General features: G+C 40.5%; 1 protein-coding gene across 1 annotated transcript in view; it reads right to left on the bottom strand.

The window, feature by feature from the left end:
• The window catches only part of ATG7 (autophagy related 7), a 287,182-nt gene extending 262,477 nt beyond the window's left edge, over window positions 1-24,705 (bottom strand). Inside the window, exons 1-10 of the mRNA XM_065408358.1 lie at window positions 24,568-24,705; window positions 23,311-23,506; window positions 22,933-22,987; window positions 20,918-21,035; window positions 17,612-17,689; window positions 13,182-13,298; window positions 9,387-9,536; window positions 6,529-6,617; window positions 4,804-4,925; window positions 1,722-1,815 (exon numbers count right to left, since the gene is read on the bottom strand). Coding sequence (XP_065264430.1) covers window positions 1,722-1,815; window positions 4,804-4,925; window positions 6,529-6,617; window positions 9,387-9,536; window positions 13,182-13,298; window positions 17,612-17,689; window positions 20,918-21,035; window positions 22,933-22,987; window positions 23,311-23,488 — 1,001 coding nt within the window. The 5' untranslated portion in view covers window positions 23,489-23,506; window positions 24,568-24,705. The remainder of the gene's footprint in view (window positions 1-1,721; window positions 1,816-4,803; window positions 4,926-6,528; window positions 6,618-9,386; window positions 9,537-13,181; window positions 13,299-17,611; window positions 17,690-20,917; window positions 21,036-22,932; window positions 22,988-23,310; window positions 23,507-24,567) is intronic.
• Between the last annotated feature and the right edge of the window lie 2,812 nt (window positions 24,706-27,517).

Genomic DNA, 27,517 nt, shown 5'->3' with positions numbered 1-27,517 from the left:
CATGCTATGAAAAATCATATACTCCAGAGGCCCATAAGTAATAAATCAAAAAAGGCAGTCCATGAAAATGACATTTAGTTTCATAGAGTTTAAGTGCAGAAGGGGCATTAGATCATCCAGTCTGACCTCCTGAATAGCACAGATCATTATATAGTTCACTCAAGTACTCCTATATTAAGCCCAGTCACACTAGTTGGAGTGAAGCATTTCAATTCTCAGGTGCCACAGGCAGAAAACAGGAGAGATCACGATGCCACCAATGCTCAAGGCCTCTGCAAAGGCAGGGAAGTGATGAGGTGAGATATCCCCAGATGATTCTAGCAGGCAATCCACGTCCCATGCTGCAGGGGAAGGTGGGGGGAAATGATTTAATTACTTTGGATTAAGTCCAAAGTCCATGGAAGTTAATGGAATTGGATCAGGCCCGTAAAGTCTGCTGGATAAGATGCCAACCCACATTTTATATTCCAAGGTGAACAGCCTCTGACCCAAGTTTGAAAATGAGACGTGACCTTTCACCTCAGATTCCATCCAAATGCCACAGGTAATTGTTAAATTCTTTCTCTGATGCCCCTCAGCCAGTCACCGTCACACTGCACAAGAATTATTACACATGCCTTTCCTCCAGAGTGCAGTATTGATTGCTGTGTGGACGCTTTAAAGGATACCAAAGCAGTTAACCAGTTTCATTTGCAGCTTATGTTGGATTTGCTGGCTGGTCAATGTATCAGGCTTTTAAAGTTCTGAGCAGAGCAGATCACAGCAGCTTATCCATGAGGGAGATAAATGACACATAACATATACAGGAGACTTCTTTCTGCCAGAACCAGCCCTCCTTACACTCAGCATGGCCCCCTCTTTCAGTCTCACGTAAGTCTTGATTTGTTTTTATCACCTCTTCTTTGCAGAGGGCTCCACTAAGCTGTACTTACATCCAGTCATTGTGTACAGCTATGCATCATACACTCATTTTTTGCCTCTTCCAGCTTCTCCTCAGGAAGGGCTATGTGCATCTTTTCTACCTCTTCCATCATTCACTTGTACACCTCAGAGGTAGAGGGAGTGGAAAACTATCCATAAAATTAAAACTGTTCAATACTGCAAGGTGCTAAACACTCTCAACTTCCACTGACTTCAGTAGGAGTTGAGGGCATGTACCTTCTCACAGGAGCATTCTGCATCCTGAACAATCAAAACCTAAGGGCACAATGATGGAAGTTACCAAGGCCACATTCTTTACAGCAGTCAATCTGTTCTTATGTCTTGCCAGCCATTAAGTACATTGTGACTCTGCATTGATAAAGTTAAACTAAAAAGGACAAGAAGTAAAGTCACAGAATTCAACAATACAAACATAGGTCTATGCACAGAAACACAGGTACATAGAAATACAGCTTGCATTCAACTTAACTTTAAAAAGTAACTAATCTGGATTTCCAAATTAGTGCCCCATCCTGGAAGCACTTATTACTAGGCATGGTGCTTTCTACTCTGAGAAGTTCCACTGTCAATGGGACCTTCCATGGGAGTATGCATTGCACCTGGTAAAAATGGATGGCAGGATTGGGCACTAACATTGTCACAACTATATTTTCTTATCTGAGAAAGCACATTTAAGATCCAGGTAGTCTTTGGACCTTACATTCTCGCTCCCCATACACTCAAAGCCTGGTATATTTCAGGCCTGATCAGATTATAAATGTTTTTAAACCACCACATACCTTTTAGGATCCATACATTCGCTGAGATTCACCATTCTTGGACCCATGCCTCCTTTTTGGTTTTTCTCCCATCCAACAGCTTTTGGACAATCTACTTTTCAGAACAAACAAACAAAAAACTCCACGATATTAAAAACCTAAATTCCACCTTGCCAAACAAAAAACAAACAAACCCACCTTTCCCAAAACTGTCAATTCATTAAGGATGTTAAATAACAAAACTCTTCACTGCAATAGAGATTCTTTTGTATGGCAAAAATTTGGTAGAAAGTGTCCCTTTTTTTATATTGTGTGCACTGCGCACTGCTTTTTGTTTATTCTAGTGTTTTAAAGCATGTTAGTTGAAAAGTCTTAGCTAACATGCTTTTAAACATACCTTGTTTTCCTAGTCTGGACAGAACCTCTAACATACTGAACCTAAATAGATTCAGCTGCACCTAATTAGTTCCCAGCTGTGAGTGTCTCCCTGAGCTGTCTCTGGACTCTGGCTGGGAATTAACCATCAAAATCCCAGGCCATTGTCAAGACAGATGGGTCTTCTCCTAAGGACACCATTGGGGCAGGGGACAGCAGGACTCCAGATCCCCTCAAGAGAGTACCAAAAATCTTGTTCACCCACACACACATGCCTATATCAGCTTTTAAACTGAAGCCTCCTGTATGTGAGTATTAAATTTGGCATCTACAGATGTATTTTTTCAGCACATAGCACTCACAGTGTGCTAGGCACTTTAGAGACAGAGAAAAGACATGGGAAGGAGAGAGAAGGGGAGGAGAAAGGTTACAAGAATAAGAATGTGTGGTTCTTTTGATTAGCAATATTTAATATTACAGATGGAGACTGAAAATGTAAGCTTGTTAACTGACTATTGTAATATCTACACTGATCTTTCCCAAGTATTTCTTAAGCTTCTTATAAGTAATAAATAACAGTGTGATTCTCAGAGCTAGAAGAGAGGCATATGAATCAGAACATCTGTGTTTTATTCCCAGCTCTGACAAAGACTAGCTACGGTCCTGATCCTGCAAAGAGTTACACTCATGTTTAAAGTGGTGCATATGCATGATTGTCTGCAGGACTGGGGGCTAAGTGACCTTGGACAAGTCACTTCACTTCTCCATGACTTGGTGTCCCTATCTGTAAATAGGTATAATACCACTCGCTGACCTTGCATGGATGGTGACTTTTGTTTTAACTATTATTTGTGAAATACTCTGAGACCCTCAGATGAAAGGATCTATAAATAGTTTTGTTCTGTTCTGATGCAATATTATCAATAGCAACTGAGTCCTGGTTTCCCAAATTTACAATGCATTGCTCTAATTTCCTTCAGGTCTTAATATCACAAAATATAGATACAAAAACATCCCAAACATACCAAAATTGTGATTTTTATGGTTTTATAAATCCACTTTGTACTCTCATAAGTACCTTGTTTCATGCACTTAATATGATTGTGTGTATTTTTGGTAGTCTAGTGATTAAACACACTTTTAATAAGAAATGGCAACATACATTAATAATGTATGTACTGTGACAGAAATTACCTGTGGCTGTATCATGCTTGTAATTAAAATGAGAGCATAAAGGATCGATGATTACACCAAAGAACCTTACTCTCAAAGTAAATTATCTTCTTTCCTTCTAGAAGATAAAACTATTTTCTTCAGAAAGACATATGAATAATTTAAGATGCACTAAAACAATGAGGAGTCCGGTGGCACCTTAATGACTAACAGATTTATGTGGGCATAAGCTTTCATGGGTAAAAAAACCACTTCTTCAGATGCATGGAGTGAAAATTACAGAAACAGGCATAAATATATATTGGCACATGAAGAGAAGGGAGTTATCTTACAAGTGGCGAACCAATGTTGAAGGCTAATTTAATCAGGGTGGATGTGGTCCACACCAAATAATTGATGAGAAGGTATCAATACGAAGAGAGGAAAAATTGCTTTTGTAGTGAGCCAACCACTCAAATTGATGGTGTTAAGTTTGCAAATGAATTGTAGCTCAGCAGTTTCTCTTTGAAGTCTGTTTTTGAAGTTTTTGTTGTTGTTGAAGAATGGCTACTTTTAAATCTGTTCTTGAGTGTCCAGGGAGATTGAAATGTTCTACTGGGTTTTGTATGTTACCATTCCTGATGTCTGATTTGTGTCCATTTATCCTTTTACCTAGAGACTGTCCGGTTTGGCCAATGTACATGGCAGAGGGGCATTGCTGGCACATGATGGCATATATCATATTAGTAGGTGTTCAGGTGAATGAGCCTCTGATGGTGTGGCTGGTGTGGTTGGGTCCTATGATGGTGTCACTAGAGTAGATATGGGGACAGAGAAGGCAACGGGGTTTGTTACAGGCACTGGTTCCTGGGTTAGTGTTTCTGTGGCGTGGTGTGTAGTTGCTGCTAAGTATTCGCTTCAGGTTGGGGAGCTGTCTGTAAGCAAGGATTGGCCTGCCTCCCAAGGCCTGAGAGTGTGGGGGATCGTTTTCCAGGATAGGTTGTCGATCGTTAATGATGAGCTGGAGAGGTTTTAGCAGCGGGCTGTACAACCGCATTTGCTCCAATCCCTCAGACAGAAACAAACACCTACAAAAGATCTCTATCAAGCATTCTTGAAATTACAATACCCACCTGGGGAAGTGAGGAAACAGACTGACGGAGCGAGACAGGTACCCAGAAGTCACTTACTACAGTACAGGCCCAACAAGGAAAATAACAGAACACCACTGGCCATCATGTACAGCCCCCAGCTAAAACCTCTCCAGCTCATCATCAACGATCTACAACCTATCCTGGAAAACGATCCCCCACTCTCACAGGCCTTGGGAGGCAGGCCAATCCTCGCTTATAGACAGCCCCCCAACCTGAACAGGACTCCTCGTTGTTTTTGTGGATACAGACTAACACGGCTACCCCTCCGATACTTAAGATGCACTATATTCGAGGTAGCAGCTAACATCAGCAACAAGTTAGCAGCACTAATCTCTCTTCCATCTTCTTAGTGATCATAGAGAAGAGAAGTCAAGTAACATCAGTTTCTGTATTCTGAAAGTCATCCTTTGACAATGGATTACCTGGGCTCTGTGGCATCTGTGGAAGCTTTATTTCAAAGATGCTGCTGTGTGTTATGTCTCTCACGCCTTGCATGGTCCTGTCTCTGAAGCAGAGCACTTCGACTGAATGGAGGTGGTTACCCCTGGCATTAAAAAATAAATAGCAAGGTAGTTATAAAAGATCTGGCATTCCTCCAGCAGAAAAGGATGCTCAAACAGGAACTTCACTTTATTAGTCCTCTAGTATCATACAGCTTTAATCCTTTGGAAACTCAGACTATGACAAATCTTCCATTGGTATTGGATTCATATACGATAACATGCCTATATTTCTATCTGATCAAATATGAAGAAACCCAACATGATTAATGAATACCTAAAGCAGTCCACTGTTATATGGAAAATGGTGCAGCTCCACTGAAATTGCACTCAGGACTTCCACACTGTTAACTACCCATCTGCACAGTGTTATTGGGAACTAGAAGCACCATATGTTTTGAGGCATAATGACCAGAGAAGCCCCAGAGTACAGTGTAATAAAGTTGCAATGACAGTGCAGCAGGAGGTGCCATCCTACCTCCTCCATGACTTAGCACACTCCTCAGAATCCTTGATCTGATTCAGTTTTTGTCTCCTTCCCCTTCACCAACTTAGCTCTGCACCCATTATTCAGATTCACTCACTGCTGAGCATCAAAGTAAAAGAATTAGGTGTTTGGCAAATAACGGAATTTGGGATTCTCATATCCCCACAGGATGCACAGATAAGTAATATGCACACGGATATACCCTCCTATGCTATCATTCACCTAGCAGCCTTGAAAATGTCACTGTTAACATGGTTAATTGAAGGTTTATTGTCTCATTACAAGTTACTAGAATGTCAAAAATTTGAAGTTGCAGCTTAAATTAATCAAACAACCCAATGTTAAATGGATGGTATTTTATAACGCAAAAGATGACAGTGTGAAATAAACCAAAAACAAATGTTCAATCAGGCAATGCAGAAGAACTTTAGAGTATGTGTTCTTCAGACTTTAGCTCATGTACCATTGGTGGTCATTTGACAGTTTTATTCTCTGAAGCAAAACAGCTTTCCAAGGGCACTTGCACACATTAGCATCCTCAATCAGTCGGTGCTACACAACAAATCCAGAGACTAGACTGGCTTTCAGGTTTTGCTTCTACTCACTTAGAAATCTGCTATATGATAAAGTGGCAGTAGCTGCTCCTTAGTTTAAGTTGAAGGTAGGTTCCCTTTATAAACTCAGTTATTAACCCTCCTCTACTCCAAATTCCCCCAAAAGAGGATTTTTTTTTTTTTTTTTACTTTTACCAAACTTTTCAGAAATAAATCTCTGCTCTGGAATGTGATGTAGCAGGTAAAATTTCAGAAAGATTTGGAGTGGAGAGAATTTAAAAACAGGGCTCAAAGTCTAGAAACTAACCATTAAGAATGTGGGGGGGGAGCAGCCAAGAAGTGAAGGACTATATGGAAGTAGCAACAGGCTGGGTCCCTGGCCTTTGCACACTAAAATTTGCAAAAATATGCAGAAAGATCAAAATAACAAATTTCTAAGGTATTTCCTATTCAAGGGATCCATTTCCAACACACTCCTAGTAATTTCTTATTTTCACCTTTGCATATATTTTTGCATATTTCAGGGCAAAGTTAAGGTTCAGGGTGTGCTGTGTAAGTCAGGTGGGCCGAAAAAAGGGCTCATCTAATAAGAGATAAAACCAATACCATCTGTGTGCTGCCATGACCAGTAAGTTCCTCAGCGGCCATCCTGGATACTGGGTAAAATTGCAGGGATCATAAACTCCAACCGTCACCTGCAAACAAAATAGCCCCATTGAAAACTCTATGCATAACAGCACAAGATTCACAGTAATACAATGTATCTTGTTATCTTACACATTATGTCAGTAAGAAATCACATATGGCATTTAAAAAGTAATTAACAGCGCCTACCAAACTATGACATATTGCAGGGGTCGGCAACCTTTCAGAAGTGGTGTGCCAAGTTCACTGTAATTTAAGGTTTCGCGTGCCAGTAATACATTTTAACGTTTGTAGAAGGTCTCTCTCTCTGTCCATATTATGTAAATAAACTATTGTTGTATTTAAAGTAAATAAGGTTTTTAAAATATTTAAGAAGCTTCATTTAAAATAAAATTAAAATGCAGATCTTATCAATTTAGTGTGATCCTTGCCTGGGATCCTTGTCTGAGGTTCCGGCTGCCAGCCCCTTGCCAGTCGGGGTCCCAGCCGCCGGCCCCGCTCAGCGTCCTGCCCGCCTGGGTGAACAGAACCCCAGGCTGGTAGCGGGCTGAGGGGGGCCAGTGGCCGGGATCCCGGCTGGCAGGAGGTGGCGGACGGAACCCCAGACCAGCAGCGGGCTGGGCGGCTCCATTCACTCAGCTGGCAGCGGGCTGAGCGGGGCTGGCGGCAGGCCACCGGCCCCACTCAGCCCGCTGCCAGCTGAGTGAATGGAACCCCAGACCGGCAGCGGGCTGAGCACGGCCAGTGGTCGGGACCCCAGACTGGCGGCGGGCTGAGCGGCTCAGCCCGCCGCCACTCTGGGGTTCCGGCCGCCGGCTCCTGACAGCCGGGGTCTCAGCCGCTGGCCTGCTCAGCCCGCTGCCAGCCTGGGATTCCCTGGGGGTCCCCAGACCAGCAGCAGGCACTGAGTGGGGCCGGTGGCCAGGATCCCGGCTGGCAACGGGGCAGCAGCCGGAACCACAGAGCAGCAGTGGGCTGAGCCGCTCAGCCCGCCGCCGCGTGCCATCAAAAATCGGCTCGCATGCCACCTTTGGCACGCGTGCCTTAGGTTGCCGACCCCTGACATATTGTATGCCATTTCACGCAGTTTAATGTTTCCCACAGCTCCCAGTTTTGTTCATTTTGGCCACCTAACATTCACTTGTACTTCACTGCACCATATGCATTTCCTCAGCTATCTAAGCCCAAAAAGCAGTTTTACAAAACCTGAAGATGCCTACCAAGTGGTCAGATTATTCCTTGCAAACCTCCGTGTTGATGGATGGTGGATAATCATGATATAAAAAGAGACAGGGTAATAGATGCTGGGTCAGTCAATGTAAAGGTAAAGTCACTGGCAAGAGCAATCCTTTATTAAAGGATTTAAGCACAGAACTCAGATATTGCCCTCCAAACTGAACACTAAGAAAGGACTTTATTTGGTATGATACAGGCTTCTCTCATATAGAGGAAGATTCCATCTGATAGGGCATGCTTGTATCTATGATCTAATAGTATTTCAAATCACACTTACAGTGCCACTTTTTAAATTTAGTCTTTAAAGTTTCCTTATTTCAAAATAATACCTACATAGCCACAATACAATATTTTCCTTATTTTAGAAAAAGAATGGAAAAAGCAGAGGAAATAATTGGAGCTCAAATGTTATAAAACAGAGTTGAACTACTTCAATGACTATTTAATTTCTTCCCTGTGTGTGAGATATGAATAGCTTTACAGACTTCTGTTCTGCACAATTAGCTCTCCCTCAGCCTCAGTTATGGAGCTTTGCTCCTCAGTAAATTTTTAGCATTATAAAGCAAAAAACTATTCAAGGCTCTGAGTTAAGGTTAGTCAAAGTAAAGAGGGCTCTGAAGAATTTCAGAAGGATCTAATAAAGCTAGGCACCTGGACAACATGATGATAAATGGAACAGATAAGTACTACGTAATGTATAACTAGCTTGGTCAACCCTTGCCTTGATGCCTTCTGTTTTATGAATTATCAGGATGGAAATTCTCTTGTGGCTCCAAGGAACGTAGAGTGCTTTTTTTGCATTCAAAAGGAGACATGCAAAGAATGATTTCCCCATAACAACATAAAAAAATCATTCCAACCTCATCTAACCAACATTTAGCCTGCATCACATCTACAGGACTATGAAAGACTTAACTTTACACTGTTCAAATACAGATTTTTTTTTCAGCAGAGTTAAAAAAGGAGCCAGTTTTTCTTGTATTATTGCTGGCACTTTGAAAGATACAAGCTGAATATATTAATATTAACATTTTTTATTAATTTATAATGGGACTATATATTTTCTTTTGTAGAAGGTCACTGTTATAACATTTCCAGGTGTACTTAAAGCTAGTGCAGCAACTATAGAAATGAATTGTTGCATACTCCTCCCCTACATGCAGCATACAAGCAAATACATAATAATATAGGTGGGCTTTGCACTTACATAATGCTATGTGTTCAAAGTGACTAAGAAATATTATTAACTCATCCTCATAACAGCCCAGTAAAGTAGCTAAGTTTTATGATCTCTCTTTTAAAGATGGGGTAATGAGTATAGAGAGCTCAAGTACCAAATTTTCAAACCATCCACTAATTTGGGATGCCTGGACTTTTGGATACCCAGGTTGAGATGCCTAAAGCTATGCTCCCCAAAGTCCAGGTGTAATCAATGGGAGCAACTGGTGTTCAGAGACTTGACCTACTCTACTCAGTGGACAAGTACTGGATCTCAGTATAGTATTCCAGTGAGAGGTTAAACAGTTTGTACATTCAGCACAAATATTTCTGGCATCCGAGCATATGTGCAAAATTCCACTTACCTTTTTCTCTTGATCTTGGAAAAAATCATTCCAGTTTTTAAGCAGTGACACCAAAACAGACTTGTCATTATACTTGATTAAAAAGTAAGGCAAGGCGGTAACTCCTTCCCTCTGGCAAAGTTCATCATATGCTTTCTGGAGTGCTTGAATCTGAAAGCAAAAAGATATCATAACAGATGGTTGGAATTATCCTAATTCAACAGTGCCTGTGTGAGTCTAAAAATATTTTCTTAACTGAATATGTAATACTTTTTTTCTTTTAACTTGCTGAACACAAGTGTATCTATTCTAACAGTTTTTAACCATTTATTCCGTAGTTTTAAAAAAACTATAACCAAGCATCTGAGAACTAATATGCAAAAGTTAAAACCATATAATCTTCAATGCAAAACAGGCAGAAGAAGCACTGCTGCCACTGCTGCAAACTGATATATGGAAAAAAAGATAAAACAAAATTAAAGTGTTATTCTTAGGGCCAAAACAACTTGCAAATATGGAAGTCCCCTAAATAATAATAGTCCCACTGTTAGAGAGAGAGGGGGCTGACAGCTCTGCTTTGTCCTTAAAGTACAAAAAAAATTAGCACAGGATCGGATGGTGGTAAACACTGATCATGACACTGCATAATGAAGAGCATCATCCATTCTAGCTACTTTGGTACATCGGTTTTCAGTGGTCCGCTGCAATTGCAGCTTTGGATCCTGACATCTACACTTTAACTGTACCACTGAATACCATCCTACATAAACTATGTTTTTTTGAGAGAAACAGTCTTTAGTCTTCCATTCTGTTTAAAAAGGAAGTATGAATAACCACAAAAACTAAACTTTCTTTCCTACTTTCAAAATACTCAACTGTTATTAATTAGAGAGACAAGGTGGTTGAGGCAATATCTTTTATGGACCAACTGCTGTTGGTGAGACAGAGAAGCTGTAGCTCAAAAGCTTGTCTCTTTCACCAACAACAGCGTGACCAATAAAAGATACTACCTCACCCACCCTGTCTCTCTAATATCCTGGGACCAAGGCGGCTACAACAACACTGCATACAACAATTGTTATTATCCAAATTGCTATAGTAAAGGTAACTGATTCTTCTAATACTCATTAGTAACCACCTAGAACATTCCTGAAAGAATACATCTAAACCATTTCTAGAGGTATATTTTAATTTTATTCCACTGTTAGATGATAAAATTCGTTGTGTAGTATGTTTGCACTGTTGTACCAAGCGTCTCTCCCACATACCTCGCTATGGGGCTTGGCTTCCCACTAATTTCTAGTGGCATTAAAAGTACTTCACGGTTCAACACTAACTCACTCCAGTTAAAACAAAGGGTACAACTGAGTAACTCTACAATTTCTTTTTACCTTTGTAGCACAGAATAAACAGACTCATTCTCCCCTCAGGAGTTCCTACTTTCCCTCTGTCTCATAACCTAGTCCCCTTCTTCCCTGAACAGTCATGTGTTAACATTTTTTACAGTACTTCTACAAATAATCCAGGCATATATTTTAAACCAACATTTTCCTAACCTAGAAGAATGATTATGATGATTTATTTCCAATGAGAATGCTTTATACCAGCAGTTCTCAAACAATGGGGCGGGCCTCCCAACAGAAGTGTGGGAATGTGTCAAGGGAGGCGTGAGCTGCGTGGGTTTTTTTGGTTAAGAGCTCTGGCTGTCAGCCCCAGGTGGCTGGCGCTTGCACAGAACAGCCATGTACACCCAGGAGGTCCGGATAAAGGGGAAAGCTGGAGCCCCACCGCACTGGGACAGACAGACAGAGCCTGCCACCTGGGATCAGGCTCGCCTCCCCTCCCCATCAGCAGGAGGCAACCCCAGGCTCAGGTTCTCCTTCCCACCCCGCACCAGGAGGAGGCAGGGCTCTGGCTATCAGCCCTAGAGTGACAGCAGCAGCAGCACAGAAGTAAGGGTGGCAATGGGGCACTAAGTCTGCTGTGAAAAGTGATATTGACGAATATCACTTTTCACATTGCCACTCTTACTCCTGTGCTGCTGCTGGCCTGGCGCTGCCTTCGGAACTGGGCACCCAGCCAGCAGCCACTGCTCTCCGCTCTGTCTTCAGAGCTGGGTGGAGGTATACGTACTTGGGGGAGAGGAGGCGTAAATGACTACAGACATAAAAAAGGGGGGCTCAACCAAATAAGTTTGAGAACCATTGCTTTAGATCATCCATCACCATATTTTCAGTCAAAAGAAAAAAATTGAAAGGTGCCACCTTGAGCCATCAATGAAAAAGGCTCCACCACAGTCCACACATTGATATGAAACAGTACCATTTAAAAATAACTGAATTTGGTAAATTGAACATGTAAGACCTTTTTTAGTACAAAGGGCTTATGGTATCCTCAATACGCTTCTATAATGTCAATCTTCATTAGTGACTCACATCTTTCACTATAAGATGCTCCGTCTACAATCATTTTAGTCAGAATAATAAAATAATTGTTTCAAATTCTACCAAAAAAGCTAAACAGTTATTAAAGACATAACTGTAAAGAAAACTGATTTAAAATCAATGTTATTAAATAATTGGATTCCTGTGAATTTTCAGTTTCTAACCAAAAAGCCGGAAGCTGTTGCCAAACAGTCACCCTATTTTCTAAACTGTTTTCCTCAGGACTTTCCTCTGCATGTCTACACTTTCTGATACAGTCCAACAGCTTTTTCTTTGCTACCTCCTTCTTTTCTGAAGTCTGACCTCTAGTTCATCAGTCAAATGTTTCTGCTGATGACAGAATCTTGCTATCACACCAGCCTCCTTTCCTGTCAGATAAAGTATCATCCACCATACCCTCAACCTTCTTCTTCTTCTTTCCAGGCCAGCCATGATGTTCTCTAGACCCAAAAGTTATTAATATATATTATTTGTATTGCAGTAGTACCCAGACATGCCCCATTGTGCTAGGTAGTGTGCAAACACAAACATTCACTGCCCTGAAGAGTTTAATATTTTCAATAAACAAGACACACAAAAGGGTGAGAGAGCAGGATAAATTTCTCCGAAGGCTGAGCAAGCCCCTACCCAGGCTCAGTATTCCCAGGCTAACAACTAGAGCTAATTAGGAATTTTTTGATGAAACATTTTTTCATTGGAAAATGCCAAATCTATATAAACCAAAACCACTGTGGAAAAACATCGGTTTCAATGAACTGCCTATTTAAAAAAAAATTGAATTTTTTTTTAAATTGCCGTTTTGACATTTTCAAAACCATTTTTTGATTCTGAACAACTTCTTGTTTAGAATTTTATGTTAATTTGTAGTAAAAAAGTACAAAAACGTTTAAAAATGGTCAAAATTGAAACAAAATACTTCAAAATCATCAACATGTTTCAACTGACTTGATCTAATACATTTTTGTATTTCTAGGTGGGTTTGGGGAACTTTTCCAGAATCTCAAAAATTCTCATAAGATGGGAAAACTATTTCCTGATCAGCTCTATTAACAACCTACTCTCCCAGACCACGCTGCCTATGAAATGCTTAAAAATCTTTTGTACATTCAATATTCTGTCCAAAGATGCTAAAATGAGCCCAGTCATGATTTATACTCAGCCTCTTCGGCTAACTGGATTGTTGCAAGAGGCAATAAAACATCAAAATGAGAATTTTATAAAGTAAAAAAGAAATAAAAGTGTAAAATCAGTAACTCAAATAAACTAGCTACTCTAGTTAAAACTCAGCAAGTTCAAGGACAAAATATGTAGTTTTACAGGCAACAAGAAAGAATGATCTCTACTAAAGATTTGACAGTTGGTGTTTGAGTACCTGAGTTGGAGAGAACCTTTCACCTAGGCAGACTGCCTGCTGGACAATAGGTATGCCATCAGGGAAGCAGAGAGCAGGGTAGCAAAACCAGTAATAGAAGCGATACTTTTTTAAATCCTAGAGGAAAAAAATATATATGCACATGTTAGAAGACAAATAATTACTAACCCAACTAGCCACTTAAAAACTGAGTGATTATAGCACTTCCAATTACAGCTATGGCCATGATCCTGCAAACACTTAAGCAGGTGTTTAACTTTGCTCATGTGAGCAGTCCCATAGGAGTAAACTTAAGAATGTGTGTAAGTATTTTGCAGACTAGGGGACCATGAGAACTGTGTCAAAGAATTACAGAATAGGAAACTGAGTTAATTCCATTTTTTATTATTAAATATATTTTTTAATTTCTTGGCAAATATAGCAATGCAGCCCCAGACCCCAAGGGGCCTCATGGAATTTTGCAATAAGGCCTGAGACGCACACCACGCGGGGTGGGCCGGCAGTCCCAACCCCGCCACGGCAGCCTGGACACCACCGTGCCAAGCAGCCGGGAACCTGGACCTTGCCACGCAGGCCAGCCTTTAGCACACAGCTGAGCTGGGCCACAGCAGCGTGCTAATTGGGCCACATGCAGCCCATGGGCCACTGGTTGAGAACCGCTGCATCAGAGGTTCCCAATCTGTGTTCCATGGACTGCTGCAAGTTTGTGAAGCAGTTGCTGGTGGTCTATGGATAGATGGTTGGTCACATGAGGCTGGATCTCTTTCTTTCTAGTTACTAAATTGCATTAAAATACAGCCAGACATATAAGAAATAACATCCTAACATTACTTTTCAATGTAAACAATTGCTACAATTGCCAAATATATGTAGTGTAAGGATTTCCATACAATCAAGAATGGAAGGAGAGGTTGTCTCCAAGAGAGACACCATAAAATATTTCAGAATCCCTGCACTAGACATAACTTACTCCACTTCTACTGTTAAACCGATTTTATTGGACAGCACCATAATGCAGTTAAACTATAAAGCTGCACAAATCAGTTTTGAGTATTCTTATAGGATACCAACTGTCTTTTATGGTGATGTACTCATCTGTTGCTTCTATTTTTGAAAAAAGCTAGAGTTTTAAATTGTTTTAAATATGCCACATCATACATATAGTTAGTTAATTTTTTTTTTTATTTAAATAGACCAGATGGATGAAAGCTTTTAAAATGGTCACCACAAATGTGTGACCAATGTGGAGTACAGCCCAGTTAGAAATCACCCTAGATTTACCTCTTTACTTTTATCTCTCCTTCTTCATGTTAATCCCATCAACTGGGGTCCACTCAACAAGCCCTCTCGCACTAAAGTGCTCTGTTCAATGCCATATCTTCTATCACACCACATGCTAACATGTCTTCCTTCATGACATCCCACCACTTTTTCTTGGGTTGGCTTCTCTGTCTTTTTCCTTCCATCTTGATCTGTTGGTCTCTCTTACCGACATAGTTGCCAGGACTGCGCTTTACATGACCAAAACATCTGAGTCTGCATGCCCTCATTTTTTATCCCTATGGCTGTCAGAAGTGACAACTCTGTACAAACAGTTGTCATGATTAAACATGGTGAACTTTTCCTTATTTAAATATTCCCTTATAGCACAGACAGGCATTAAGTGAAAGCAAGCACCGTTTATGAGATCATTATCTCTGCACAGTTTTAATTTGACCTGATCTTTAAAAGATCAAATAATTTGTGCTCTAGGATATCTTTATTAAAAAGGTCATGGTTTTCTGTAATCTATGCAGTGGCATCTACAGTAAATTAAGAGATTATTATATATTGATACAGAGATACCCCCACACAGATCCATTCTCTCTCTCTCTCACACATATATACACAAAGTATATGGAAACTTGATTAAACACACAATTCAGCTTTTATATTGGGAATTTGTAATCTTTTCATCAGAAAGAACAGTTTAATACATTAACTTCTCATGACATTTAATTGATACCGGTATTTTGAATATTTTTTTCATATGAGAAAAGGTCCTAACATAAAATAATCTCTTTTTGAGCTATGCCAAATATATGGAAGATAAAAGTATCAGACTTAAAAATTAAACATTACAACACTTCTATTTTTAAGCTATAGTGAAGAAAATTCCTTGAAGACCAATGAAACACAGGCAGCCAGACATTTTAGAATGTATGTGCTTGTAATTTGAGAAATACACCCACATATTTTTAATAGTTATAAAATAAAGGAAACTATGGCCCTAATCTTGCAAAAACATGCACACAGGTCTAACTTCAGTAGGACTATATCTATCCCTTAAATTCAGTGCATATGTATATGTTTTCAGGAGTGGTGTATTTGCACATGCTTAGTTAGTTACACGAGAGAAAGCAGATAAAAGGCAAGGAGAAGGTGCAGCAAGCAGTAAACTTAACCCTGACATATAGGGCTAACTGCAACTGTTAGAAATACTTGGTTGAGATTTTCACAGCAGACTAGAGGATTTAGGAACACCGCTCCCGTTAACTTCAATGGGAGTTGCATGGCTAAGACTTAGTTGGCTTTGAAAACATCAACCTACATTAATAATTACAACCATTTTTTCTCATTTTCCTTTACCCTCAGAAGACAAACATTTGTACCCAACTTAGTGAAGGGTTAGTCATCTAAACATCGCAACACATAGGATACTTGCAATGAAACATTCAATTTCCATCAGATCAACTCACCCTTCAAAGGTAGATAAATGGAGTATCATGAAACTTACTTTGTGTAAACCCTCGTCCAGTTTGCAAAAAGGTTCTGTCTGCTTTGAACGGACAACAAGAATCATTTCCTGTTTATTGCTTTAGGTGTAGAGTTTTGGCCTGCTGCTCTTAATCAACATTTTCCATTACTGTGCAGTGTACTGCGCATCAAACAGCTGCTTTTGACCCCAATGGTGGCTACATTTCAGTTCTGCACTGTGGTGTCACAAAAGTTACACCATAGTTAAGGTTGTGCCAGAATTTTAAATTGTGGCAGCGATGACAAAGTTATTTAAAAATTGTGTGTTTTGAATTGTAGAATTAACTTGAAATGCTTAGTGTAGCTGGTAAATTAATGTTTTGTGGTACTCTGAAGGCAAGAATGGCGAGAAAAGAGAAGGGAAAAATCATCCAGAGTTTAGTTAAATCTATTCCAAAAACCACCATGTGATAAAAAAAATTCTGGACTGTCCTACCTTTTTTTCAAAAGCCTTTGATTTTATATTTAAAGCAGTCTAAGGTATAGTGCGTGCAATTCTTTAGTATATGTTTTCCAGGCCAATGTTTGTTAAAACTTTTAACTTGCTGGACCTGAGCAATGTTGAATCAGAAGACCTTTCTAAATTAATGGTCTGTGGGACAGTCAAACATGCCCACCTGTTGATGCAAGAGAGTAGATGGCGGCCATTAAGGTTTTGCAAGTGCAGGCTGGATGAAGTTAGGGTGGGTATTGCTTTTCATTATTTGTTGGAGTGTTATGTATTTTTGCAGTACTGTAGGCTACGGTGGGTGTTTGGGGTGTTCTAATGCAACCTTCACTGTTACTAAACAAAGTTTGTGTTTGTATGTGGGTTGTGAATCACTTTGGGTTGAAAGGCAAAATAAGAATATAAACTGTTGTTATGCACTATTCAACTAAATGCATAGGCACCAACTCCGTGGGTGCTCCGGGGCTGGAGCACCCACAGGGAAAAAATGGTGGGTGCTGAGCACCCACTGGTAGCCCGCCTGTCAGCTCCCCCCCACCTCCCCCAGTGCCTCCTGCCCATCAGCGGGCCCTGCAAAACAGCGCCTCCCTCTCCCTCCCCACATCCCCCTCTCGCCGCTAACAGCTGTTTCACGGCACACAGGAGGCTCTGGTGGGGAGAAGCGAGGACGCGGCACACTCAGGGGAGAGGGGTGGAGCAGGGGCATGAAGAGGCAGGGTCGGAGTGGGACCTTGGGGGAAGAGATGGAGTGGGGGCAGGGCCCGGGTCAGAGCTCGGGGTCAAGCACCCCCCGGAACTTTGGAAAGTCGGCGCCTTGACTGAATGAGCTATACTGTGATAGGAGTGTTTGTACCCCTGTGATGAAAGAGTTGAGCAATATTCTTTTAGCATTTATTCTCACCTTCCCATCTCTCCAGCAAATGTATTGCTCAGGGAATAAGTGAATCAAGCCTGCAGGTTCTTTGATCAGTCTTGACTTTTATTGTCCTCACTTGACCCAGGAGTTTAATTGGCATTATTTATTTTTATATATGGAATCCAAGAACCTTTATATTTGTAGAGAAGCACATGCATGTACAAAATGCAGTCTGGTAACTACAGTAGTTATATTATTATTTTTCCCTGACATGGTTCATTATTATTTTTGTTTCACTATTCAGAGTATGGAATAAATTGCATTACTTACTGCAAAAGTCAGAAGCAGGAATTTGTTCAAGAGCATGGGGTTTTCAAGGGCAGTCCCCGATTTTATTGTCTCCCATATCTGTCAGTGGACAAAATACATAAATAAATAAATAAAATAAAATAAATTTTAAAAAGCATACGGAGAGGTTCATTCATCTTTCCTTCTTCCATATATGTTAAAAGCTCAAACTAATCATAGACAAGACATGTAGGGCTAGAAGGGACTTCAAGAGATCATCTACTCCATCTCCTTGTGCCAAGGCAGGATTAAGTAATATTCTCAGTAATTTAGGTATGATTTTGCCCTACTTAATTCAGCCCATGCTCTAATAAATGCTCAGCCCATAAGCAGGCATTTCAACAAAGCTCTGGTTTGTCCTGGGGTCTTGGGAATTACAAATGACAGTTCTACTATTATAGGCTTTACATTTCACTTTCATTCTGCCAGGTAAGGATCAGAAGCACAGACCTCATCCAGAACTACATCTCCCATATGACAGACACAACCTATATCAGCAGACATCTAGGCTTAAATTTTGAAGGTTTTACAAAGTTACACATAAAAATGATAACAATTAATATGTTTTTTCCTACAGCAACAGCCCCTCACCTGGATGAACCATAACCAACACAGCAGCATTGGGTTGGTTTGTTCTCCTAGATCTCTCATCCTTGCGATATGTAGGGTACTGAAACTGACAAAAATCCCAGTGGCAGGATCACAAATACGAAAAAGTCTAGAAGTGCAGACAGGTGGCATGCTGTGCACAGTTAGAAACAAACCCAAATGTAGCCAATTAGTTCATTTTTGCATTCATTTGTTGTATATTGTGTGGTTATGATTAACTCATATACGATGTCTATATATAATCATGGTATGCTAAGTAGATTTAAATTGTAGATTCATATAAGTATGAGATTGAGAAGTATTTAGAAGTGAAAAGTATGCATTAGGTTTCTAAGTAAAGCAGAACTGAAACGAAAGGCCTACAGGCTGAGCCCTGTACAATGTCAGCTTAGCAATACTAGGCCATAAGTTTAAGAAATGCTTGACATAAGTAAGTGACAAAAGTGTGACCCTATGCCACAAGATCACGAGAAAGATGTGTCAACAGATGATGTTGAAAAAAAATTGACCTTGATGTACTGTTCGAAATCAAGAGAAACCTTACTGTAACATTTTTCCAACAAGTGTCCTGATTACAAGGTACATGTGCGTAGATTCTAAGAAGAATAAAAGGAACTAAAACCTATGAAAAATGGGGCACTCCAATATTCTTGGGGGCACAATACAGATAAGGGAAAAGAGGGTTGACACCTTTATGCACATGAAGAGTGTTAGATATAGTCAGATTCACATGATAAAAGAGGGCTCCCCTAATTGAATAAAATGAGTTACCTTCGTGAAAACTCCAGCAGGAAACATTCCTTCTCTGATTATCAATTGGTGAGGAATCCATCAGACTCTAAAAATATCTTTGAGGATGTGAGTATGACTATATTTGTTACTTGTGCATGATTGTTTGTAGGATTTATATATGCTTGGATAATCATAACTTTGCTTGTGACTTTAATAAAACGTATAAGGCAGAATAGACGTTTTACTTGTGAATGTATGTGTTATTTCCTTGGTCTTCATGTGTTCCTAGAAGCTCTAAATCAGAAACAAGTAGCAGAGGTGACTTTCATTCTGTTGAGCTTGAAACTTTAGCAACTAGAGCCAAATGCTCAGAGGTGTAATACAACATTACTAAATTCACTTTAAATAAAATAGAAGGCTACACCAGTCTGCTGAATATGATGTTTGTGGGACAAAGAGTTGGGATTATAAACAGTACTGCAGCCCTTGTTTAGAGGGCTGACAGGATTTTCAGTATCAAGGGGTCACTAAGAAAAATCTACCATGGCTTTCTGTATTAGCAAACATTGAACCTCCAGCTATCCATTGAGATATAGCCATAGCACAAAAACTTAAACCCGCCGAAGGCTCCCCAGAACTTCCCATCCACCAGGTTACGGTTAACATACCCCAACCATGCCTGAAATTGCGAAAACCACTATGGACCACACGTGATCACCTCATGTCTCTGAATCCAGGAGGAAAAAGCAAAGAAGTGGGGGAGGAGGAAAGGAGGCTGGAGTCAGCCCTTCAAGAGTCACTCTTGGGTAATTTGCACATTATTGACCCAACTAGCAACCCTCCCAGTTTCGACCTGCCACACAGACTTTGGACCACACTGAAACGCATCCGAACGAACCATGGAAAATGAGGTTACCTGATGCACAAGTGGAAAATCAAAGACTCCCCTTCGTGCAACTACAGAGAACATCCAAACCATCAAACACATCATAATGGAGTCCCCCAAATATGGATTCAGAGGTGAACTGAATGATATCCACAAGTCATAGAGGAGGCCTTGAAATGGTTTATGGACCTACAACTTTATCTATAGAATGTTGCTCTGCAGATGCCATACGCACGTACGAGAGAGAGAGAGAGACACACACCAACCACACAAAGAAAAAGTCTAGGATAGGTTACATTTTTTGACTTCTCTACTTCTCTTTAAGAGGCATCATCAAGACTACTGCATCATAACCATCACATGGTAAAGGAGCACTAGGTCACAACAAGAGGGAAAATAATTAATGACTTTGAATGAGAAGATGGGTGAAAACTCTATTATCCTGACCTAGGGCAACCTAATTAGGGAATCTAGGGATGAGCATAATAAGTAAATTCAAACAATTTTTTTTTAAGTGTGTAAGTCTCTCTCAGCCACTTCACTTTATTTAGTAACTTCTCGTACAAGTTCTCTTCAAGGAGCAGACAACTGTACCTCCTCCCCTCCAGTGGAACCAGCTGAAGGTCAGGTTGAGTAACCTCTTTGCTGTTGCATCTCCTCAGTCTTCATGCCATTACTTATGCCCCAGAGTGCACTGTGATAATCTGAATCCCAAAAGCAAGCAGGAGCTGATTTCTGGGTTTCACAAAAGCAATGCTCCCTGGAATGCAAGTAACTGGGCAAGTCCAAGAGTGCTGCTAAGATTAGACAGATGAGAGGCAGGACTCAGCATGGAGGTTACTGAGCATCATCATCTAACTGCTGCTGTCCAGAGGTGATCAGAAGCAAGCAAAAGATACCAAACTGCCTCCTCCAAAAGCAACTGTATCCCAAAGCTGGGGTTAGATGGGTCAGTGGGGGATGATAGTCTCTCCATTGCCTGGGACTCAAACTGCAAAGTAGTTCACTAGCTTGCCACAAATCCTGTTTTCTCTGTAAATGTATTTAATTGTTAACCTCACCTCATTTGCTGCTTTTTCCAAAAGTGACTTCTTATCACAGGATTTGAAAGATTCAAAAGTGTTGGTGTTATATAATGTTCCGACAGCAGGACAGCAGTGTGCCGGGGTGGCAGCATTCCTAGACAGGAGACAAGGACACTCTTGGAACCACATACTAGCATTTTTTCCAGAACTTTCATTAACAGTAACCAATGGGAACTCTCACATTAAGCCCCAATGATGCAGAGTTTTCCAAGCAGAGTGGTGACTCTATACATCACAACGAGGCAGAAGGCGAGTCAAGGACAGTTCCACTCAGAACGCTTGCAGGCAGTTACAAAAATGCTCTTGCATTCATGGACAAATTAGACATGCAACTCAGTAATTATTAGGATGATTTGATCAACTGAAGGCTTAGAAATGCAGAGCACACCTCACGACACAATGACAAATGCTGCTGTGGTATTGGAGATAGGAAAGAGCTGGAAAAAATTTAGTTTTATGCTTCTAACAAAGATTATGAAGATAGACCGACTCATGTGTAGAGTTTGACCTGCCTCAATGGCATCCTCCCAACTGTTCAAAAGCATATGAGAATTCTGCCTTTTAAGGAGGTGTTTGTATGTATAATTACTGCTGAGTCCTCTGGGTTTTCCCCAAATATTGTTTATAGCATTTAAATTTAATTTAGAAGTTTTTGTCCTGTACTTCAGACCCCTAATAGAAGTGGAGATGCTTTGCCCCTGATTCAGCAAAGCACGTGCTTTACTGCTTTATCGAATGGGAATCAGCTTAAGCACCTGCTTAAGTGTACTGCTCACTGATGGTCTTTTTAAATAAAATTACTACTATTATTCATAAAAGCCTGCAAGACATTCCTTGCCTACTGCATTTTCCACATCCTTGCAGTTAATCACTTATTGTCTCTAGAAGGTGCAGGGAGGTTCAAATGTCACATCATAATGTAAATTTTTCATGAGCACTAGGATTTTCAGTGCAGAGTCTCTTGGGGAACCTCTGAGATACTTTTTTAAAAAAATATTTTTTTTTCTTTTAAATAAAAAAAAAAGGTGATTCAGTTAAAAGTGGTAAGTTAAAAACAAAGACATCCCAAAGTGAACATAAAACACAGTACTAATGTTGAACAGTTAAAGTCAGAAAATCCAAAAGTTTTGTTACCTATAGCAACATTAACTAGACAATGCTCCTTATAGATATTAGTGTGTTTTATTCCATTTCTTTACTGGTAGAATATGTAGTTTAGTAAATTAGGCTGCAATACTGCAAATACTTATATATTTGCTTTATTCAATGGATGTGAGTAGTTCAATGACTTCCATGAGTCTGCAGTGTTTGCAAGACCAAGGCCTTAATGATTATCAGAAAAGGTACATTATAAATATACAGGACATGCAACTTCCACAAAATTTAAAGTCAGAAGAGACCATTTTGATCATGTAGTCTGAATTCCTGCATAAGACAGGTCAGAGAATTCTTCCACCCAGTAATTCCCGCAGTGGAATTCTCTCTCACTGCGTAAGTGAACACTTGGTTGTTGTAATATTGCCATCAGAACATTAAAATAGCCCTGATATCAAGTTACATACAATTTTTGTTTTTCACAATTTTCTTCAGTTCCCGATGTTAAACGGTGTTTTCTGAGATGATTTTGTTGCGTTTCAATGTGACATTTACAATCTCCTGCAGGCAAATAATTCCAGTGGTAGCTCTATCCCACAAAAGCTTATGCCCAAATAAATTTGTTAGTCTCTAAGGTGCCACAAGGACGCCTCGTTGTTTTTGCTGATACAGACTAACACGGCTACCACTCTGAAACCTATCTTTTCAAAGTCATTAGTGAGGACAATTATGAAAATCACATTGAGATATCAAAATGTGGATAGATCCTCATTAAAATTCTGCTAATACTCTTAGAAGATGCACACCAAGCATATTCATAAGTGATTTGTCAATTAAGTGTAACTATATTGTTATCCACCATTTTTTTAAACTTCAAAATCACATAAAATACTTACACATCAAAGGCACTAAACTCCAACGTTAAACGAGCTGGTAGACCAAAAGGATCACCTGGACAAAAACAAAGTTTCTTTTAAATAACAGCAGCAGCAACTATGTCACAATAAAAACAACAGGCCAAATATAGTTTCCTGAATCAAGGGTCCAATCCTGTTCCCTTTTAAGTAAATGTGAATAGGATAAGAATCTCTAGTTTTTCATATAGTCACAGATTATATATCCAAATACAACTCATGTGATCTTTTTTCTATCCCTTATGACGACTGTGGAATATTTTGTACATGTAGTACAAATTCTTATAACAGAAATATAATTAAACAAAAGACAACAGGAGAAAATCTGGTATGCCTAATAAAAGTTCAGTTTCTACCTACCATTATAGTAGTAGCCTTTGATACCTTTCGGAGTCTCATCTAATCTATACTCATTAAGTTTCTTCTGCGTCAGCTCATGCCAGAATCCTGCATCCAAGGCACTGGTGAAGGGAACAAACTGTAGCTTTGGGATTCTAGGTTCCAGGGGATTGTGTGTCTCACTATCAGCAGTTGCCATTGTTTTATTCAATTAAAGCTGTTAAAAACAGACAAAAGTTCTATGAGAAGAGTCATTCCTGATAGCTACTTACTGAGCTAATTAGGTTGGCTTTGACTTTTGGAGGTTTATTTTAACAGTGTTTTGTTTTTCAAAGCCTATAGATGCCACTTACAAACAAAATGTCAAAATCTTTAGTATACTAGCCAAGCCCCCTCTCTCTATAAGAAGCGAGGACTTAATTTGCGGAAGAAGGATGTGCGTGTATATACATACACACACATATATACACACACACCCCTTCTGCAAATCAAGTTCTCGCTTCTTCGGGAACATTTTGTTCTTCAACATGCTAATTCAGTGCCAGAGAGAAGCAAAGACAAAACTGGTCTAACTAAACCTAATAAACACCAGATTCAAGGGTGGCCAAAGCACACTCCAGAAACCACATGTGGCCCAGTAGCCAGGGCCGGCCTTATGGGGGGGCTGCGCGACCATCCAGGGCACCGTGCACGGGAGGAGGGGGCGGCTCGCTCTACGAAGTGTCAGAATAACAGACACCCCCTAGCCCGGCTCCGCCCCCCCAGCCCTGTTCACCTCAGCCGCGGTCCGCCACCATCCCCCGCGCCGCCTGCCCCTCCAACCGTTCCACCTCCGAGTCCGCCAGCTCCTCCCCCAGCCCCACTCGGCCACCATCCCCCGCTCCGCCTCCCGTCCAGCTCCTCCCCCAGCCCCCGTCCGCCCCCATCCTCCGCCCCGCCTTCGCCTCCCGCCCAGCTCCTCCCCCAGCCCCCGTCCGCCCCCATCCTCCGCCCCGCCTTCGCCTCCCGCCCAGCTCCTCCCCCAGCCCCCGTCCGCCCCCATCCTCCGCCCCGCCTTCGCCTCCCGCCCAGCTCCTCCCCCAGCCTCCGCTCCGCCCCCAGTCTCGGTCCGCCATCATCCCCCCCCGCTCCGCCCCCCGGGCGAGCTCCACCCCAGAGTCGCCCAGGGCGCCATCTTAGGTAGGACCGGCCCAACGTATTTAAACTGGCCTTCCGTTATCCACAGCTTAGCACCCATGCGAGCAGCAGCCCCTTTCTTCCATTTGCTTCTGCTGTTACCATGAGTGACTATGATAGAGTCAGCTGGAGATGAGTTCAGCGCAAAGCAAATCCGAGGGATGGGTGCCAGAAGGGAAGATGGAGTAAGAGCTAAAATCATGAGGCAAGCAAAGAGCCAGCCTGTAACCTCACAGCAGTCCTGAGGCAACTGAAGTGCCCCGCTCAACCTCACGTCAAAGAGTTTGGCCACCCTGATAATCAACATAACTGAAGTGTTGCCAAAAAGCCAGTTCTGAAACAAATTTGATTTGGGTGGGGAAGAAACACTCCCTATCTTGGATTAATGTATTTCAGCATTTTGTCTTAAATGAGTGAAATTAATTTAGAAAACCCTCCAAATAGCCAGTCTGAAAAAAAATCTTAGTGTCCACCCTTCATTCATTTGTGAATAAAACAATCTATTCTGAAAAATATTTTGCTGACTGCTGTAATGGAAGACTTATCAAATTGGAGTTATACAATACAACCAGGGATGTTTACATTTTAGAAGGCCTTATCCACTTTCATTTGGCACAAACTTAAAATTTTGTAAAAATGAACTTTCAAAAAAGCAAAACACTAATGTTTTCAGAATTTTACACTAATCTCCCTGAAAACAATGCTTAGTAAGCAAATAAACATCCCTCCCCGAGTCTGAAACAAAGTTTACAGCACTAAGAACCTCAAAGTGAAGCAATCTTTAGAAGAAAAGAAATGTAGATTTGACTTTATTAACTTTCATATTTCAAGCTGAAGGAAATGCATATTCTCAACTAAGAGCTCAAATAATGACAAGTAAATTCGATTTTTAATGGGCTTTCATTTGCACTCATGGTGCATATATAGCATAGGTGAAGAAATGTACTTATAACAATCAATTTTTAAAACTGACATCTCTAACCTGCTGATGGATATCAACCCGAAATCTAATCTAGACCAAAAAATAAAGTAGTATGCCACCCACTGAGACCCTCTGCCAGTGTTCTGTGGTTTTACACTCATGCCATCTTATTTTTACATCTTTCCCTTGTTTTAACCCAAAAGCCCCACATCAAGAAGAAGGGAAACTGATAGCAGAATATACAGAGTTAAAAGTGAAAATGATTGTAAACTAAGCTGTTATCAAATGCACAATGTAAACAAACTGCAAAAAAAATCTGTTTTATTCCTCTAATCTCTTTGTTAGTGTAATTTTAGGGTATATTTGTAACAAGAGCGTGTAAAATATTTACAGGCAGAAGTGAAATTTTGAGATTGATAGTGTCCCTTTAAATGCTGAAACAAAGTGGGTGTGGTAATGTTACCTCACCCACCTTATCTCTAATATCCTGGGACCAACATGGCTACAACAACATTGCATACGAATTTTAAATGCATTCAGCTATCCCACACCCCCAGTTCTTTCTAGCTACTGTGCAACATTAACTGCCTATGACTAGAGTTGATCAAGAAACAGAATTTTCTTCCTGCTGTAAGGAATTTTGACATTTCCAAATTAGCTTCCATTACAAATCTTAATGGAAAGTGAAAGTATCAAATTAAAAATTCCAAGCAGTTTAGAATTGTAAATGTTGAAATGAAAAACATAATTTTGTTTTTAAATATTGACTTGAAATAAAAATATTCATTTTCATTCTCCTGATTGGAAAAATCCGAAAATTGTCAAAATCAACACTTTCTGAATGGAAAATGTTTTGTGCAAAAAATTTCAGCTAGCTCTACCTATGACCAATTGTTGCATTTATATCACCTCCACAGTTAGTCACTATTTTCAGATGGATTGTGGGTTCTTCTAAGTCTCTACTTCCATCTGGATCCCATCTAAATTGTACTTTTATGGTCTAATTTTCTTTCTTCTGCTTTTACAGCATTTCTAGGCATATCACTTTATTACTATTTTTGTAGTTTTTTCCATTATAAAGAGGACTTGAAAAATGCACTCAATACTAGAAAATGGTCATCCTCCCCTGCTGAAAATAGGAGCCAAAGCCACATAATTTCTGAAGAATTTAAGCTTTTATTTAAAAAGGTTGCCAGCCCTTAAGGTTATGAAACATGACCTTCCAGACACCAAATGTAAACAGGTATAATGTTGTCTTCCTGAGTCTTCAGGCAGAGAGTGCCTCTGTTGCTGCTCACAGATTTGCCAAGCAGTAAAATGAAATTTACTAGACACTAGTCTCTCTTCCAGCTATTACTCAGAACTCTGGTGAAAACAACTGAACTGTAAAAATAATATGAGTTTTACTTCCTTGCTGCTACATGGGAAAACTACGAGCAGCAGCAAAACGGGTTGAGGAGGAACTCAAAAAAGAGGGTGGGCATGGGGTAGAGCAGAGACCTTTTTCTTTTCCATTCCACTGCAGTGGAATAATCTCTGTAATAAAAGTAGCATTATCACATTCAGTCACAGTAAAGAACCAGCACTGCTTGAAGCACAATTTAGCAGAACTAATAAAGGTTACTCCCTATATGACATTTCTAATTTATAAATGCAGGGTAATTCTTTCTATATTAGCCAACTGGGATACAGAAAGAAAACTTGAGAAGTGTTCATATCATGGACCCTTAAGTATCAGAGGGGTAGCCGTGTTAGTCTGGATCTCCCAAGGCCTGTGAAAGCGAGGGATCGTTGTCCAGGATGGGTTGTAGATCACTGATGATGCGTTGGAGAGGTTTTAGCTAAGGGCTGGACCAATCTACATGGGAGGTCCACTTCCTAGACACCACGGTACAAATAAGTGACGGTCACGTTAACACCACCCTATACCGAAAACCCACTGACCGCTATGCCTACCTCCGTGCCTTCAGCTTCCATCCCGGACACACCACACGATCCATCGTCTACAGCCAAGCACTGAGGTAGAACCGCATTTGCTCCAACCCCTCAGACAGAGGCCAACACCTACAAGATCTTCACCAAGCATTCTCAAAACTACGATACCCGCAAGAGGAAATAAGGAAACAAATA

This window comes from Emys orbicularis, chromosome 7 (genome assembly GCF_028017835.1).
Source record: "Emys orbicularis isolate rEmyOrb1 chromosome 7, rEmyOrb1.hap1, whole genome shotgun sequence".
Classification (NCBI taxonomy): Eukaryota; Metazoa; Chordata; order Testudines; family Emydidae; genus Emys; species Emys orbicularis.
Note: the sequence above shows the minus strand (reverse complement) of the source record. Positions and strands in the feature narration are given on the sequence as shown.